General features: G+C 52.1%; 2 protein-coding genes across 2 annotated transcripts; one reads left to right on the top strand and one right to left on the bottom strand.

Moving 5' to 3' along the window:
* Positions 1-325: 325 nt before the first annotated feature.
* ADPRHL2 (ADP-ribosylhydrolase like 2) lies at positions 326-5,197 on the top strand. The gene is made up of 6 exons (XM_010575975.1): positions 326-369; positions 860-956; positions 1,806-2,013; positions 2,124-2,308; positions 2,400-2,500; positions 3,056-5,197. The coding sequence occupies exons 2-6, from the start codon at positions 889-891 to the stop codon at positions 3,346-3,348; spliced, it is 855 nt and encodes a 284-aa protein (XP_010574277.1). The 5' UTR covers positions 326-369; positions 860-888; the 3' UTR covers positions 3,349-5,197.
* A 4,350-nt stretch (positions 5,198-9,547) lies between these two features.
* COL8A2 (collagen, type VIII, alpha 2) lies at positions 9,548-17,162 on the bottom strand. Its single transcript, XM_010575974.1, has 2 exons — positions 17,036-17,162; positions 9,548-11,469 (listed from the first exon to the last, which is right to left on the bottom strand). Exons 1-2 carry the CDS (start codon positions 17,160-17,162, stop codon positions 9,548-9,550), a joined length of 2,049 nt encoding a protein of 682 aa, XP_010574276.1.
* Positions 17,163-18,156: the final 994 nt, after the last annotated feature.

Below are 18,156 nucleotides of genomic sequence, written 5' to 3'. Positions count from 1 at the left end.
ACCGCACCCCCAGGCCCACCGCCCCCCCGAAACGTGGGTGCCCCTAGTCCTGCCCCTGGGGGACAGCGAGGGACACCTCCCCTGGGACCCCCACGGCTGCCCCCCCACTCTGGCGTGTGCCCCTGTGCTGTGGGGTTTGGCTTTCCCCACACCCCCCCCGCGGGGCGAGGATGACTTTGCTGAAGCAGTGCCCAGGTTCTGCCCCCCCCGGGCAGTTCCTGGTTCCTTGTGCACATGGCTGGTGTGGAGGGACCTGTGGTTTGCTGTGTTCGAGTGAAGCCGGGGGTGTGGAGTGTGCTGGGAACTGGGTTATCGCAGTGCGGGGGTGTCAGCAAGGGACAGGTGTACCAAAACCAGAGAAGGAGTAGAGTAAGAGAAGCACAAGAGCAGTTATTTAACTCTTAACAAACCATGATGGATTTGTGTTGGGGTTCTGAGCTGTGCAGCAAGCCCTGTAAACCCTTCCAGTAGGATCTTAAAGGCATTTGATTCTGTTGCAGCCTTGTCCAGAAACAAAACTGCGCTTTCTCTTCTCTGCTTGTCAGTGTACACTGTAGACTCCGTGAGAAAGAGACTTGTCTCACTTGTCTGTGTGCACCTCTGGATATCAAACACTTTCTCTTGGCTCTTATTAATCTTGAAATGCATTCTGTCTGATTTCTTGCTGTGGATGCATCTCTCTTGCTCTGTGTCTTACTCTGATGACTGTGGCTAGTGACAAGCTCACAGTGCTGGGGAACTTCTGGTAATGCATACAGATAATTAGGCCTTGGAGAGTAGGGAAGTGGTGACAGTGGAGCAGTACAGGAGGAGAGTTTGTCCCTGGACGGTCACATTATGTTTTGGCCTTCTGTTTTAGAAACGCTTTCGTACACTGACGACACGGCCATGAGCAGGTCGGTGGTGCAGTCCCTGCTAGCCAAGCGAGAGTTTGATGAAGTGGATATGGCCAAGAGGTAAGGACTGCAGCCAGCTTCGGAGGCTTGGGTGTTGGCATTTACTAGCGAAGGCAAAACTTTCTTAACGTTAAGCAGTCACTGTAATTTTCTGTGAAAGGGGACAGGGGCTATGGCAAAGTCATCATCAGTTTGTGGGGGAAAAAAAATCAGAAAAGCGATGGCTAATCGTGTAATTTATTGTGTGTTTTGCACTGTCCTGGAACATGCAGTACTGTTAGCTTTAGCGTGGGTTCAGAGCCTGCTTTAAAATGAAGCAGGATGGGACATGCTGTACTGTAGCCGTGTGTGTGTATATTCACCTTTGTGGAAGATAATGCTTAGACATTTCAGAAGCATTTCCTTTCATGTTTATTTGTTGCTATTTACGTTGGTACTTCCCTTAATTTAGTTAGTGAATATTAGCGAGGTCAGCTTCAGTTTGTTTATGATCTATTTCCCTTTTGAATCCACAGCCCTGGTAGCATTTGGTTCCACTTAAGGGAGAGCATTTATTTGTTTAGAAAACTCTTCCATTGAACTTGAACAAAAGACTTTCTTTGTGGTTATGACCCACGGAAATGTTTCCAGTTTGCTCCTATTTCAAGGCAAAGTTGAGAGGGAAACAAGTGGGTTGTGAAAGGTGATGTTTGTACACCCTTTCCTCCTTTCACACCAATTTTTGGGAATATGATTTTTTCCCTACAGAACTGACTCGTTTCAACCCTGACTGTCACTGAATTACCCATGTGTTATTAATTCACTTTATCGGGTGGCTTTATACAACCTCTTTACAAACTTCAGTAACAGACCAAATACCCCGTGTATTTTTTCTCACCTGCGTAACTGCTGCTCTCTTGCCCACGCCAGGTTTGCTGAGGAGTACAAGAAGGAACCCAACAGGGGCTATGGGATGGCTGTTGTCAATGTCTTCAAGAAGCTCCTGAGCCCCAAGTGCAATGATGTGTTTGAACCAGCAAGAGCCCAGTTTAACGGGAAAGGCTCCTATGGCAATGGCGGTGCCATGAGGGTGGCAGGCATCTCACTCATGTATTCTGATGTCCAGGATGTTAAGAAGGTACCGTTCCTGGCTCCTTTGGGCACCTCGGCTCTGGGAACCCCTGCTGTCAGGCGGCTCCCACCGTGATCTCTCAGGTAGGTTTGCTCACGATGTGTTTTCATTTGCAGTTTGCGAAGCTGAGCGCTGAGTTAACCCATGCCAATTCCCTGGGCTACAACGGGGCCATCCTGCAGGCCCTGGCCGTGCATCTTGCCCTGCAGGGAGAACTCAGCAAGGAGACCTTCCTGGAGCAGCTCATTAGCCACATGGAAGATGTAGAGGCAGACGATAAGTCTCTTACTGATGCCCGAGCGTAAGTGGCTGTGAGGGGCACTAACTCTGCTCTGTACAGTTTATTCTGGTTCTTTACATTCTCTCTTCTTCATTGTACTCTTTGTTTCCAGACTGGGATTTGAGGATTTACCATTTTCAAGGCGTCTAAAGAAAATAAAGGAATTTTTGGAGCTCAGCAGTGTTCCCAAAGCAGATGTATTGTTTGAATTAGGTAAGTACCTTTCTTACTACAAGTATTAGGAAAGAGCTGGAAGCAAGACTAACTCAGCAAGGCTGCTTGATGTGTCCTCCCCTCGATTGCCACTTTGGCCTCTGCTGCCTGTCAGGCACAGAACATGCTGGAAAAGCTGCCTGTGCTCACCAGTCAGTAATTCTCCGAGTCTTGACCCAGTGATTCCATCTCTGTATTGGTGGGGAAAAAAATGTTTTGCTTAGAAAACCTTATCATGAATAACATTTCTTATTATTCTAAAATCTCTTGTCTTCATGGCTATCAGATCTTCATATTGGATGGGAACAGGTAAATGCGTATCACCAAACTATACTGGTGTAGCTGGGAGTTGGTCTCCAGGATGTGAGTAGTACCAGGGAACTGCGGGGAGATTTCTGAGGTGCAGACTTTGGCACCTTGTCATGATAAAATCAATGACACTGGTATTGAAAGTAACTGGCAATAGGAAGTTGCAGTTAGAAGGGAAAAGGTACTTCTGTGGGAAGGAAGACACAAGTGTTCTGCAGCACTGAAGATGATTGGTTTTGTTAACAGGCAATGGCATTGCTGCTTTGCGGTCTGTCCCTACTGCAATTTACTCCTTCTTGCGCTGTATGGAAGCTGACCCAGATATTCCTGATCACTACAGCAACCTGCAGAGGACCATCATCTACTGTATCTCTCTGGGTGGAGACACAGACACCATTGCTACCATGGCAGGAGCCATTGCAGGGGCTTATTATGGGGAGGAACAGATATCCCCAAGTTGGGAGCAGAGCTGTGAAGCTTTTCAAGAGACACAGAAGCTGGCAAATAGCTTGTATGAACTGTACTGCCAGCGGCTCTGAGCTCCAAGGGGAGCCTGTTTTTGGAAGGCGAAGTGGGTGGTCACCTCTGCTTTTCTGGTCAGAAATCTGGTGGTGGATCCACGCCATCTGCAGATGCCAGTGAGCCTCCACGTGAGAAAGATGCCTGCTGCTGTGAGCTGAGAGCTGGAAGCACGAGCTGGTTTGGAAGAGAGGGGACACACCCTTCGGTTGTGTTTCAGCTGGGAAGTGGCTGCATGTGGCACCTTGGACAGTGGGTGCATCTCCTCTGAAGTGTACAGGAGCATCTAGTTTTTCATAAGATTTCTGCTTCTTGCTTTGTCCACCATTATGCCATTTTGTCATTACAGTTACTAGATGGGTGTCTGAATCCACTAACCTTCTTGCTGTTTCCTCTACTCCTTTGTTTCAGTTGTTAGTGGTCTGTCCCACAGTGGCTTTGATAGGTTCCACACCCCTCTTAAAACACCAGCTCACACTCAGCTGACCAGCTAAGGGATGTAGATGGGAGTCATCAGAGAGGCACATCCCTGGAGAGCCTGGAGGGTGTCCTGCGTGGTGGCACAGGTTACCACCTGTGTTGTGGAGTGAAGATGCTGGAGGGTAGACCTCCCAGGGAGGTTTGCTTCCTTCAAAGCAGAATGAAAAGTGCCAAGAGATTGGAGAAGGGATTTCTTTGCATTGCTAGTGGCATTGTGAGAAATGCCTTTGGTGCATGCGGACAGAATCCCAGTTGGCTCATTGTTACTGCTGGAAGAGGGTATAACTAATTACTGCTCCTTTGGTGTCCTTTGCTCTGCAATCCGCCTGGCACTGTCCTAATCTATTGCATTTTGTGTTCCCTTACATAGCTGGCTTTCACGTTGCTGCAGCTACTCTAGCTACTCCTTTGTTCCTAATCCGTGCATCCTGCATTTATAATGCTGTCCTGTTTATGTCCAGAACTCCAAGTGAGGTTGCTGTTTACATCTGTGGGTGGAGATAGTTGTGAAACCTAGTGTTACACAAGGATTGAATTCCTGGTTCTGCTGCAGTCAGTGACAAAAATGACTTCAGTAGGAAGCAGGAGTTACTTCTCACAGCCTTAAAACTCTGTACTTGGTAAGAATGATCTGAAAATAAAGGGAAAGGTAGGTTAATTGGGGGACAGTTTGTCAGAGTTTGAAAGAATTTGTGCATTTGAAGCTGGTACTGGTGGCCAAGAATATTCTAGCAAAGCTATGTTGTTCCAAAGTTTCACCTTTAAAACCTTTGCCCAGTGGAGCTGGTCAAAGAGGGAGTAACAGCTTGGGTATGGCATGTCTGAAAAGGGTTGAAAGCTTTTTAATTTTGGAAACAAAAAGAAAGAGGCAAGCAGTCATTGTATGGAAATGTTTATAAATTTGAATGTGACAGTGTAATTCTGTATTATTTCTCTAGTATTTCTTGTGACACCAGGAAGTGACCGTTCTGCTCAAACAGAGCTCACTCCCTGTTAGTATCGGCACATGGTCGTTGTGTGTGTCAGGCTGCATGCACATGTGGAAAATCTGGCTGCGATGGGTCCTTCCAGTTTTTCCTGTAGTCTGCTTCCTTCAAGTCCCAGTCTTCTGTGTGATGCTTTAATGGGTTTTCCTTGTATAAATGAATTCTTGTCCTGAGAATATGTGGAATTTTGGTCTATTGTATATTTATGTACTATGCTGCAGATGTAAAATGTCAGGTTTTTCACATTATTCTGCCAGAGGTGTGAACATATTCACAGAATTATTTAAAAGAAGATATTTTCCTTTTAAAGCAGGTTTATAATTTTAAATGTTTGGAACTCACGAAGAGCAGAAGAGCTCCTGTTTAAAAAATATAGCTCATTTTAGGCCAGAATTTAAATGTGTACTAAAGCCTTTTGCTCTGACGTCCTCAGAAAGAAATAAAATCACTTAGCTATCTTTGTTAATTAGCCACTGCTCCCGTCTTTTCATTCAAGTCATGAAGTTGTGCTTCCATACTAAATGACAAGAGGAGTCATATGAAAACCTCTGGGCTATTTCTCCCTACCCCATACTTCGCTTTGAAACTCAACCTGAAACTACTTTGTCATGGGTTCTTGAAATCTTTCTGTAGAAAGCAAAATGGAAGTTGTTTGGCACTGGTTAGGACATCTTTGGTGTAGCCAAGACTCGTGCTTCCTTTGGGGTGAGTTTTAGCACTGGAAATCTGCTGTGAAGACTACTTTCAGGTGGCTGCTCTTGCCAGTGAGCAGTAAGGGGCAGCTGAAGTTTGTAAGAGCCCAGGAGTAGTGGTTCTGGTTAACAGCAGGGCGAGTCAGAAGCATCGGTCAGGCACATTAGGTTCACTGGAGAGGCCCTTCTCCTTTGCAGGCTGTGTTTGCAGCGAGGAGCAGTGCGTGGAAGGAGTTCAGCTGCTGGAGTCCAGCGTGCGATGATCATGCAGAGACCAGGGAGCGTGCTGGGTGCCCCCGCGACTTGCAGCAGGAGAATCACTTGTTCTTCATCAGCAGCTTTTGAAGGAGTCTGCCCACATGGCAACCAGGCTTCTCTGGAAGCATTTCACCTGTAACAAGTAACATCTCCTCTTCCAGGTAAGAGATGAGATGGGAAAACATACCTTCTTCTCTTTATTCTTTGTACTTTTAGCCTCTGAAAGTGATTTGCTTACAGGTGATTCACCATTTCTTCTGTGGGCTGCTGCACTGACTGCTTTTGTGGCTTGGGATGTGGAGGTTGGCAGTAGACAAGGCTGTGTAACGTAGCAAAAAATAAAGTATCATGGAAAAAACACAGAAGGGAAAGGGAATCCCCAACACTCTGACTTAAATTCCTCAAATTAGTAATTGCCAGTCAGGAAACGTCTGGATTTCATCCTTTTTTAAAAATGAACTTCCGGAGACAGGAATCTTTTCCTTAATCACAAGAAACATGCAATACCTTCTTACATAAGAATATTAATTAGCAAGCAAATCTGCTGGACTGTTGGGAACAAGTGAGCTGGATTTGAGAAGGAAACACAGTGCAAGAGGTCTGTATGAATGGTCTTACAAGCAAGGCTGAGCAAGCCCATTAATAGCAGGACAAAGGCACAGCTGAGCCCACCTTTTATACAATAAGTTTTATTGATGTTTTGTCAATACAATCAAGTACTGTAGTTTTAGTTCTGAAGAGAAGGCCAGTTTCTGATCACAAAAAGAGTGCATTTTAAACCAACTTTTACTATGACAGACAGTGCATGTAATAAGTATTTACAAAACTAAAAACCTCTATATACTAGGTTAGAAATGAAGATACTAGAGGCAAATTTAAAAAAAATAGTAAGAATTTGTATATAAAAATGCACATCGTAATGCAGTTTTCATAATTAAAAATAGACATACTTCATCCAACCCAACCTTTTTTATTATTGTGATTGAAACCAAAATCCCATGCGCTCACACACACGACAGAAAATAATCCTTTCTGCTGGCGAACATCACGTACTCAGTACTCCAGAAAAAAAATTCTTCCTGACAGTGTCCGGCTTAGTGAACAGCCTCCCTCATCCTGTGCATCGTTTTTTCTAGCCTAACTCTATGTGCGTGTAATATCTTTGCCTTGCAATTACTGTGTAAGTGTAACAGGTTATATAGCTGCGGAAGGTTGATTATGGTTTATGCTCTGCACATGAAGGGAAAGTGAAATTGCAAAACAATATCTACAGCACTGAACGAGTTACTATCTCGGTGTGGTTATAGTGAGTATTTTCGTCATTGCTTTTTGCCAGCTAGAACAAGAAGTTTTGAATAAAACAAAACAGAACAAAAAGAGATGGAATGTAGGTTAGGACACAGTATAAATAAGTCACTTTGCTGAGTAACAGGATGGAGCTTCCAACCCGGCGCGTGGCTGGGGCGCGAGAAGCTCCTGGCCCTGCTGCAGGTAGTGTGCGCGCGCCGCCGGCAGTGCCGCGCGGTGGGAGCCAGACCCCGCTGCTGGCACCAGCTCAAGTTCCTTGCTGTTCTCCACAGGAAAGACGCTTCAATAAAGGAGACACAGGCCTCATCCTAGCACCCTCCCCTACCAGGCCTGGGCTTAAAGAAAGCATCTGAGCTTCCACTTTTAATTTTAGGGACTCCTTTTTTGTATGGCTCCTGTTCCTGCTGGGAAGTAACCTGTTATGATCAAAACCCGAATGCTCTGGGCACCCCCCTGCCTTCAGGAGTTAAAAACGTCCAGTGGGATCGGACACTGGGACAGTCTTTCAGCTTGAGAAGGTTTCATCTTTACATGAAACTTGCAGCTTTATGTGGAATAAAATCCTGGAGAGGGCGACAGGCCAGCGCCAGCCCCAGAGGGGCAGTAGCTGAAGCACTGGCCTTCCGACTGTAAGTTTTCTTTTTGTGTTTCTTAATTTCAGGGATAGGTGTGCTCTTAAAAGGAAGCCCTTGGATGGCAAGAGGCGGAAACATGGGACAGGCTTAAGGAGAAATACAAACAAACAAACAAAACAGAAAATTTGTTTAAATATCTTGTACAGTCCACCTGGAGAACAATCCCAAGTCCCATTCTTGCTACATTTCTTTGGCCACAGAACAGGCTTTAGGAAAATTTAAGGGTAATAGTTGCTCAGCTGGTAACCAAATTGTTGCTGTTTTCTCAGGGATGTGCCTTTGCGGAGGGACATGCAGTGTAACCACATGTGGATTAACTTCAGCAGCGTGCTACTTGCCTGGGATGAGAAGAATCGCTTTACTGTAAGTGCAAGTGGCAATGACTATTCTACCATGAGAAAATCTGCAAAGCAACAGGGTTCAGTTGCTCCCTTTAGCAAAGGACAGAGCAGCCAAGTGGTCAGTATCCGCGCATACCTTTCCCAGAACCTTGTAGCTCATATTCAGGTCAGTAACATTTCAAGCATTAGTGAGACAAAGTGGTAACAACAGACAAATGTGATTTTTTTTTTTTTTTTTTTTTTTAACCTAAGTCACAGATTGGCACCTGGAATGGTGCACTTTTACAGGTATATATTGCACTAGACTTGTCATAACGTTGTTAAGTAGATAATAGCACCGTTGTAAAATGACTGAATGGAAGGTTAGAACGAACACTATTTTTTCTTAATTAAAAGGTCCCCAGGGAAAGGGGGGATACCAATGCAAAAGTTTACACATCCCAAAATAGTGAGGCAGAAAAAGCGAGTTGTCCATAAGTGGCACTTTCAAGAAAGCATAACTAAACCTTCTATCAAACCAGGCTAGAAGCACCATAAGCCGGGCTTGCAGTGCCATCCTTGTGTTGTCAAGGAACAAGATGCTCACGAGGCCAAGCAAGTCTTTGGGCTGCAAAGAAACAGACAGGACAGAACTAGCCCTTGGACTTGCCAGTAGATGAATTAGCCCACAAGAGAGGATCGTTGTTCATCACAGGGGTCCCAGCTTCCCTCAGCGGCTTTGGAATAGGTCATCTGTCATCCTCCCAGATACCAATGCCTGGATGTTTTTATTCCTAAAGGTGCTGGGCAAGGAGGGTTAAAAAGAATATTTACTTCATATAAGAAGGTGCTTATGCAAAGTGTTCCACTTTTTATGATTATAAATCCAACCACACTGAATCCGGAGTGAATCAGAGAGACTGCCTCAAAGCACAGCCTGAAAAAATAGGCATCAGTGAGACTGGAACTTGGGCGTCTGATGGTTTGGGAAGGAAATTTCTCAATCCATCATGGATCTCTGCTGCTGTATGGGTTTGTGTTAAGTGCCTAGGACCCCTGTGCTGGTTAGCAAATACACCATCCATTACAACAGCTGTATTTATTTAACTAGTACTCAAAATGGGAAACAAGGGCACTTGATTACAGACCAGAAGGGTCTGGTCTTCCAGAAGACCCTCTCTGGATCACAGAGCAGTTTACTGCAGAGCCAGATCCTTGCCATCCCCAAGCGTGTTCCTGTGTTTGATGTACAGTCACTAGAGTAAAATTTATTCCAAATATGCTTTGCTGAGGAAGTCACTCCCCTCCCTCCATTCTCCCTCCCCAAAAAAGAAAGAAAGAAAGAAAGATAGATGTCTCCTTTCCGATTACCCTCTTGACTCATGGATCAAACAGCATGAAGCAAGGTCCTGCGACAATGGCTTGCGCATTCTTCCCAGTGATTTTTCTTTTTTGTATTAATTTTAAAAAACTTTTTTATCAAAAAAAAAAAGACAGTTTATGGCTAAAGTGGGTGAAAAGGAAACGTGCCCAACAGCCGTTATGTGGGGCAAAGCAGGAACCCAGAGAAGGAGGAGTGGATGTATTCCGTGGAGTACAACCCGTTGGCCTGGTCCGAGGGCATTTGTACCCAGACTTGGTCGTTCTCCTTGAGTTCAAGCACGGCGCTGCCTGAGGCCTGGTCCAGGTAGCCCTTTTTGTACTCGTCGTAGGTGTAGGTGGCGGGCACGTTGTTCTTATAAAGTGCCACCCAAACGTTAGTCCCTTTGACGTGCACGTGGTAGGCAAAGTAGTAAATGCCGGATACGGGGCAGGTGAATATCCCAGTGACCGGGTTGTAGCCGTTGTGCCCGTTATACAAAGTCCTATCAAACTTGACCGGCATGCCCGATGCCGGGAAGGGGGAGGTGAGGATGGCGGTGAAGGCTGGTGCGATCCGGGCGGAGAGCTCTCCTCGGCCGTACTGCGGCTTCCCCGGCTTGCCGTTCCCCAGCACGGCCCCCTCCACACCTCCGTCCGGCAGGTGCAGCCCCGCGATGCCCGTCTCGTCGAACACCCCAGGCGCTCCCGGCGGCCCGGGTGGCCCCGGCGGGCCGGGCGGCCCGTTCAGCCCTGGCGTTCCCGGCATTCCCGGGGGGCCGATGGGTCCAGCCATGCCGGGCTCACCGGTCTTCCCCTCACCGGGAACCCCGGGGAGCCCGGGCTCCCCTTTCAGCCCCGGTAACCCCTGCGGCCCCATGGGACCCGCGGGTCCTTGCAAGCCCGGGATGCCGGAGGGGCCCCTCAGCCCCGGCTGCCCCGGGATCCCGCCGTCGCCTTTCGGGCCAGGGCCGCCCGTTAATCCTGGCACCCCCGGGAGGCCGATGAACCCTGGTTCTCCTTTGGGGCCCGTTGGGCCGGGGGGCCCCAGTGACCCGGGCAGGCCCCTTTCTCCTGGCACCCCGGGCTTCCCTGCGAAGCCGTTCGGTCCCTGGTCGCCACGCATCCCCGGCATTCCTGGGGGCCCGCTTGGCCCCACATCCCCTTTGGAGCCGGGCAGCCCGTGCTTGCCCGGCAGCCCCATGGACCCCGGTGGGCCCGGCGGCCCGATGATGCCGGCAGGGCCCGGCTCCCCCGGCTCCCCGTCAACGCCGGGTTCCCCTTTATCGCCGATGGCTCCCGGCACCCCGGGCTGCCCGCGGTCTCCTTTTAGGCCGGGCAAGCCCGGCTTCCCGTAGCCCGTCGGGCCCGGCAAACCGGGGAGGCCGCGGATCCCGGGCTCTCCCTTCGGTCCCATGGGGCCCTGTATCCCCGGGACCCCCGCGGCACCTGGGACACCGATCCCGTCGATGCCAGGGGGGCCCCGGGGCCCCATGGGGCCGGGCTCCCCGTTGACGCCGGGCCCGCCAGGAGGGCCCATGTCGCCCTTCTCCCCCGGCGCGCCCGGCAGGCCGTCGAGGCCAGGTTTTCCAACGCCGACGGGCCCTGGGGGCCCCGCGGGGCCGGGAGGACCCCCGTTCCCCCGGGGCCCTGGTAACCCTGGCTTCCCCACGCCATTTTCACCCTTCATCCCTCGCTCTCCGCGGGGACCCGGCTCTCCTTTTGGGCCAGGCTCGCCCCGAAAACCAGGCAAGCCGGGGCCGCCCTGGGGGCCCGGCTTCCCGTTGACCGAGATGCCGGCTGGCCCCGGCAGCCCCGGGGGGCCGGGCAGTCCTCTCGGCCCTTGCTCCCCTCGCATGCCGGGCTCGCCCTTGGCTCCGGGCATCCCTTTCATACCAGCCTTTCCGGGGAGTCCTGGGATGCCGGGTTTCCCAATGCCTGAGAAGCCGGGGGGCCCAGCGGGCCCAGGCTGGCCGTGCATTCCCGGCTTCCCCGTGCCCGGCTTTCCTGGGTAGCCGGGGGGTCCGGGGGGTCCGCGCGGGCCGGGCTTCCCTGGCGGTCCTGGCTCCCCTTTGAGGTCCATTGGCAGCAGCGGCGGCATGTCTGTGGATAGAGGAGACACGGAGCTTTACTGGGGAGGAGCGTGCCCGGTGCGTGATGCCCTCAGGGCGTTAAAGCCAGGGGCTTTAACAAATGCCCTTCTCTAGGAATGGGTTTATCTAAACATGGCCACAGCGGCCTCCTGGGCCACCACATCAGGAGGACTGTCGTGAGGCAAGACCTTGGCCAGAGCCCAGGGTATTAATCCAAGCCTTACTCCATCCATCCCTCCGCGGAGGGTGTCAACAAGACCAGCAATTGCCGTCGGCTCTAGCAGCGTTGTTTTGTGATGACCTACTGTGGGGTTTTTTTAGGAGCTGGATTCAAACCTCCTGCTGCCTCGCTTCCCAGCGGCCTCGAAAGCACCGTGGGATTCAGTCGCTCCTGCCTGGGCTCAGCCGAGAGGATGGCGACAGAGCGAGCCAAGACTGAGGATAATCCCTCCACCCCATCCCTCAAGTCCAGGGCCTCGGGAGACCTTTAATCCTTTTGGATTAGAAAGAAAACTCTTGGACATGTACTTGAGACACCGAAGAGGTGATTCGTGTATGGGTTAAGATATGCCTGCGGTGCTCGCTGGCTCAGCTCCCATGTCCAGCAAGGCAGAGAAAAACTCACCAAAAAGAAAAAAAGCGCTGAGGATGGAGGAAAAGCCAATAGCTGCAAGGGAAACGCAACCTCGGTTACGTCCAAATGAGTCAGCCCAGCTGGGAATAGGCCGTAACCACTTGACATTTAAAGAATTTATAGAGCTCTTTTGCAAACGGATATAAGAAAGAAACTAATGGGCTGAGAGACTACAAAGCCGAGGAGAGCCAGATTACATGCCCACCGCAGCTCAGTACTTAAAGCACAGACGTGAGCATAAATAACTCCTTGAGGCTGGCCCAGGCAGGGTGTCGCTTCCCATGCGACATCGGGAATGGGTGAGAAAGAATAAATCTGTCAAACTTTTTGGGGAAGCTTGAAATGAAGGAAATACTTGGCAGTTGCATGTATGTGGGCCTATGATGAGAAATGCGAAGGGCAGAGGAAAGGACCTTGACATCTGAGGCAAATTTTAACCAAATCTGCCCAAGGTAGATCATTCCAGTTGGGAACAGATTTGTATGGGCAAGTTCCCGGGATGGGAATGGATCCCATCTGGGATGGGAGCAGAACATGAGGCTGCGTGCCCCAGCATGGCACCGAGGAGGAGGCAGGGGGTTCTCTGAGGTCTGCCGGCCCGGCCCCCAGCCTGGGCATTCAGTGAGCTGAGCCGGGCCTTGGGAGCACGGACACTGGCAGCGCCTGGATCTGCCAACACAGAGATTGTCTCAGTCAACGGGAAAAGATTAGGGGAGATTTGAGACACGTGAAAAGAATAACTGTGGCAGCAGCAGGCACTGTTCCCGGTGCATCAGAGGTGGCTTTACCTTTCCTAAGCACAGCAATTAGCTCTGGCCGTTTCCAAGCCTGGTGCCTGCTTGTTTTTCTTTTGGTAATGGAAACATTTTCAGAGCTTATCTATATATCAAAGCCTGACCCACATCCTAGGCTGTAATAGAGGTCACTTGGCTGTCTTGATTAAGGAAATACTTGTCTGTCATGACATTGCCACTGGATTTCTGCAAACCTCCTGCTCCTCACCCCAGAAAATGGTGTGGGAAAGAAGGCAAGGGAGATGTGAAGTGTTGCACTAAAGCAGATTTCTGGGGTTTGAATTCTGGAAAAATTTTTCTCCAGAAAATTATTTCAATGTGTTTTCCCTTTTTTTTGTCTTCTTGCAATGGTTTGAAAAGAATTAGTTTTCTAGGTCATTTTGCATGGAATCAGAACAAGGATCTACAGCTGAGCCCACGAAGGAAGGAAAAAGCACACACACTCTCACACAAGGCAGCGAAGAGAAACGCCAGGCGAGAGCTGCCAACTTGCAGGCAGCCAAAAAAGCAGACGGGAAAACCAAACCGGGGACGTTAGCGGAGAGAAACTGGGACATTGCAGCCCCAGTGGTATCCAATTTCAAAAGACCATGTCTTACCACAGACGCATGTCTCAGAGCTCTGCATTTCACAGCAGCAGCATGGGGTTATGTGTTCCCCTCGAAGCATGAACAAAGCTGCCATGAATGCTAATGCAAAGAGCCAGCTGGGGCAGCGGGAAGGGGAAGGAGCAGGCATGGCCTCCTGCAAGCTCTTGCCTGGGCACTACAGAGCTTTTCACCTCCTGAGGAGCATGGACACGTTCAGGCAGATCCTGCAGCCCCTCTGGAGCTGTGTCCATCCCTGGTAAGGACCCCCGCGTGCCTGGAGGAGGGACCCGGCAGTGCGGAATGGCCGGCAGAGGAATAATCCGGCAGGATGGGAAGTGGTTCCCAGCCACGAGCAGTCAGTAGCAGGTCTGGCCAGCGCAGCCGGATGACACTGCAGGAAGGAGAGGTTGGCTGCTCCATGGCAGAGCCCGGCTGAGCTCGTTCCAGGGCTGCTGCCAAGCCCCGTCTCGTGAGAGCGAGTTTCACAGCTCACGGGGACAATGCATGGGACCAGTGTTATTGCATCTCTCATCCCGTCTTCCATGGCAGCGGCTGCCCTGAGCCCTGCGGGGAGGCTCAGCGCAGGATCCAGCCCTGACAGACAGAGCTGCCGTTCAAGGGGATGGCAGTGAGATGGGAGCAGACTGCAGAAAGAAGCATGGAGGTGGCAAGCAAAGTTTCTCCGTTAGCAGGAGCTAAGGGACCTGGAGTCCTCTTGGCCACGTGCAGCAAGCAGCAACCCCACAGGGATCACAGGACTGAGTCTCTTTTAAAAGCAGCAGGACTTGTGGGCCATCTGCTCTGGGGACACTGGGCAGCAGCAGCCCAGGCACTGCCCAGCACCCGCCTGCTCCCACCTCCTGGGCAGCACAGCCCTGAAGGCAGAGGACGAACCTTGGCTCTGCACTGAGCTTCCCCAAGCCTGGGGAGGTGAAAAGTGCTCCTTTACCTCTGCAGCTGAGGCTGCTGCCCCGCGGTGAACCCTCTGTACCGTCGCTGGAGGGGAACTCCACCGCTCGCCTGCCACAAACCCCCGTCTCGGGCATCGCCTGTGCCTTATTGCTGCCCCGAGCTAGGGTGCCGCTGGCTTGGCTCCCTGAGCCCCGGCCAGCACCCAGCAGCGGTTTTACCTGGCTGCAAGCTGCACAGACGTGGTTTCAACCAAACCAAAATAAAACCCAACTGTGCAAATATCTGCTTAAATGCTTTTAGCATTTTAGCATTTAGCGGCATCTCCTGCCCGGAGCTGCCTCCATGCTCCTGGGGAGTCTATTTTTGGGTCAGAAAAGGTGTCTGGCACCCTGAGGAAACCAGCCCTGTCTCTCACTAGATGGCACCCGCAGACCGGTAGGAGCCCCCCACAGCCCCGGGGCTTGGCCTAGCCCCCCAGGCAGGGGTCCTAGCCCCAGGGCCAGGCTGGGGCAGCTCGGCTTGAGGTGGGGGGGGGTGTTCCGCACAGGTCCCCGCTGGCTCAGGGGGTAACCCGCAGGGGCCCGGCACGGCCCTGCGCCATCGCGGCAAGTCAGCTGAGCTCCCCGAGCAGGGCAGAAGGCCAGCAGGGATTTTCCTTGCCAAATTAGAGGTTAAGCAGAGATGGGAGCTTGGTGGGATCCAGGAGGCACCGGCTTCCCTAGCTGCCTCCGTGCGGCCCCGCAGCTGGTGGCTCAGGCTGCAGCTGCCCCCCTGCCTGCATCCCCCTGTCCGCCCTCTCTTTCCCAGGAGTTTTAGGAGAGTAATGTCCAGGGGACTCCCGTGCCCTGCCTCAGCATCTCCTCTAACCCGTGGCTGGTCTAACCTGGCAAAGCTTGCGCCCAAACTGCACCTTGCAAACAGCCCAGCACGCTCACTCCTCTCTCTGCCACGGTTAGCAGGCGGCGCTGCTCAGAGGCAGCGCAAGCCACTCCGGCGCATAGGAAGAAGGGAAAAAAAGAAGGAAAACCAGCAGGGAGATATTTGAATCCAGTCCTACCAGCAGCTGAAACGTTCCTGCACTACGCTGGAAGGTTTTGTCTCTGGCTGGGATTCAGGGAGCAGCTTTACAACAGCTGGGAAGGGGGCAGGGAGGTGGGGGGGCTCGTAGCATGCTTCGGCTCCAGGTTTTGCTGTGTGTTTTCTGACATATGTGCTGAGCTGAACTCCTGATAAGCCATTCAGCCCAGCAGTAAATCAGCCACCAGCAGCCGAGCCTTCTCCAGTTTCTCCTCCCAGAGCCAAGACTTCAGCTCCCTGGAGGGTCCAGGTCTGTGTGAACCCACGGGGAGGGCTCCGGCAGCTCTTCCCGAGGGCCAAGCACCGGCCCGGTGGGTCTGGGCACCCGAGCCCCAGCACTGCCCCATCCCGCAGTGCTGCCAGCGGTGGCTGGCTCTGGGAAGAGCACTGGGGAGCGCTGTGCTTGGTATCAAGGAAAGGGCTCAGACCCTCCCCTCCATCCCCCTCTTGAGCTGAAGATACCGTGGTGCTGCTGCTGCCTTGGGCGCAGCGAGGGTCGCATGCACCTTGGGGAGGTGCTGGGGGCTGGCTTGGCAGAGGGATGCCCTGATGAGCCAAGAAGTGCCGGGGAAACTCAGTCACACTCAACATTTGCTGTTTGCAAAGACCCCAAGTTCCTGAGCAGTTCCCCAGGGTGTGTGCAATTAGCACACCCTAATAAGCCCGTGGTGTGGGGCACTGATGGACCCTCCTGCGCCTTCTAACCTCCAGCACCTGTGGGCAGGTCTGGGCATAAAAGGAGCCCTGGGCAGGCACAGGGGATTATAGCAAAGGCAGGGGACAGTGTGTGGGCAGGGGAGCTTGGGGCAGGTGGATACGAAAGGCAGGGGCTGGGCTGGATATGGTGCAGGAGGCCTGGCTGTGTGGAGCAATGATCTCAGTGCCTCTGCCCCTCCATGCGGCACATGTCACTTGGTGGGGAGTGATTTAACACGTGTGGAGTTTCTGGTTGCTGCTCTCTGAGGGAGGAAATGTGTCTCTCTTCTGCTCACCCCTCGCTAGGCTGGGTCTTGGCTCTGGCCTTGGCCATCTTTCCTCTCCCAGCTGGTGCAAAACACAGCCAGGGAAAATGGGATAGGTGGAGGACTGGAAAAAGCCTTGCTGGGACAGCTCAGGTTTAACAGCAGTAAGGGGGAGAGATGGCGAATGCCGGGGCTCCTGCGCTTGGGCTGTGCCTCGAACCTACCAGCAAACATGCAGGAGGATGGGAGCAAAAGGCTCACGGGTCCCCTTTGTGCACTGGCTTCCAGACTGAGGGACCCAAGGGTGCCCACCCAGCCTGAACAAAGGGCTCTACTTCTCTGCTGAGCCTCTCTGTGCCCATCCTTGTCCTTCTACACTGCGTTAAGAAGACCTAAACGGCCCCTCCGTGCTCGGCCAAAGGTGCTTTGGACAGCAGAACCCTTGGCCGTGCCAGGCTGCTCCCTGGGGGCACCAACCCCGAGGGTAAGGGGATGTCGAGTGCCTGATGGCTGTGGGATGCTACGGCCCCTTCCCTCCATCCCAGCAAGTGTCCCAGGCAGCCGCAGCCCCGTGTCATCCCACCTTCCCGCAGAGCGCATCCCTTACCCAGGTACTGCCCTTTGCCTTCGCGGAAGGGGGGTCCCAGGGGTCCCTTCACCATGGGCTGCATGTACTTCACTTGGGTGTAGCCTGCTGCGCCTCCTCCCGCCGCCGAGCGAAGGCCGACCATCATCACCACCACCACCAGCAGGGCCACAGCGTCTGGCAGCATCCTGCTCCCCACTGCTCCTGCGGACAAAGCGACAGTGAGAGCGGGCACCCACGACCCCTGCCTGCACCCTCCGTCCCACGAGGATCAATGGGGAACCCGGGAAAGATCACGGCGGGAATGGGACTCCCTCCAATTCGTCTTTTTCTGGACCACAGGTGCCCTGAACACATTACACTTCCCAACACGTGCCAGCTGGGAGATGCACAATAAATACATGGTTTGTGAGCAATAACTAACAACAGGCACCCAGCAGAGCTTGTCAGAGGCTGTCCCAGTACCTGTTTGTCTGGGGTTATGCCCATGTCAAGCTTCCCTTATATATTTTTAACATATATAAGAAGAAGAGGGAGAAAAGGTAGGATGAAAACCACAGCCCGCTAAGCCGAGTGTTGCTTTTGCATCTCTCAAGTGAGCAGGGTCTCCTCTAACAATAGTTGCGTGCGCTCTGGCTGTGGCTCCTGCCACCGAGCCCTGTCTGCCCCAGGAGCGGCTGGGTGGGTGCTGCATCTCCCAAACAGGCGCTGCGTTTCTTGGTGGGTGCTGGACCAAAACCACGCTGTTGGAGCCCAAGACTTGCTGTTTGTGGCTCAACTGCGGCACTTTGCGGGCAGCAATGGGAGCTCGCTTGGAGGGTGAGGGACGGGAGCCCTTGGCTGGGAAAGCCCAGGGGAGGGCTGTAGCACTTGGGAGCAGCAGCCTCTGCCTTAAGTGCCTGTTTATTTAAAATAAATAACCTCTATAAATATAACTTCTCTCTAGCAACTCTTTTCTCTGCCAGCTCCACGCGCAGAGCTGCAAACAGATTGATTTGCAAAGAACATTTATTTTCGGAAGCTTAAATAACATGTGATGCCGAAGAGCTTTGCTGGTTTTCCTCCTTCTTGCAATAATTGACCCATGGTGGTTATTAATGAGAATTAAGCCCTCTGCCTCTCCCGCCGGGGAGCAGGGGCAG

This window comes from Haliaeetus leucocephalus, unplaced genomic scaffold (genome assembly GCF_000737465.1).
Source record: "Haliaeetus leucocephalus isolate CR32 unplaced genomic scaffold, Haliaeetus_leucocephalus-4.0 Scaffold517, whole genome shotgun sequence".
Classification (NCBI taxonomy): domain Eukaryota; kingdom Metazoa; phylum Chordata; class Aves; order Accipitriformes; family Accipitridae; genus Haliaeetus; species Haliaeetus leucocephalus.
This window is presented reverse-complemented; position numbering and strand designations above follow the sequence as displayed.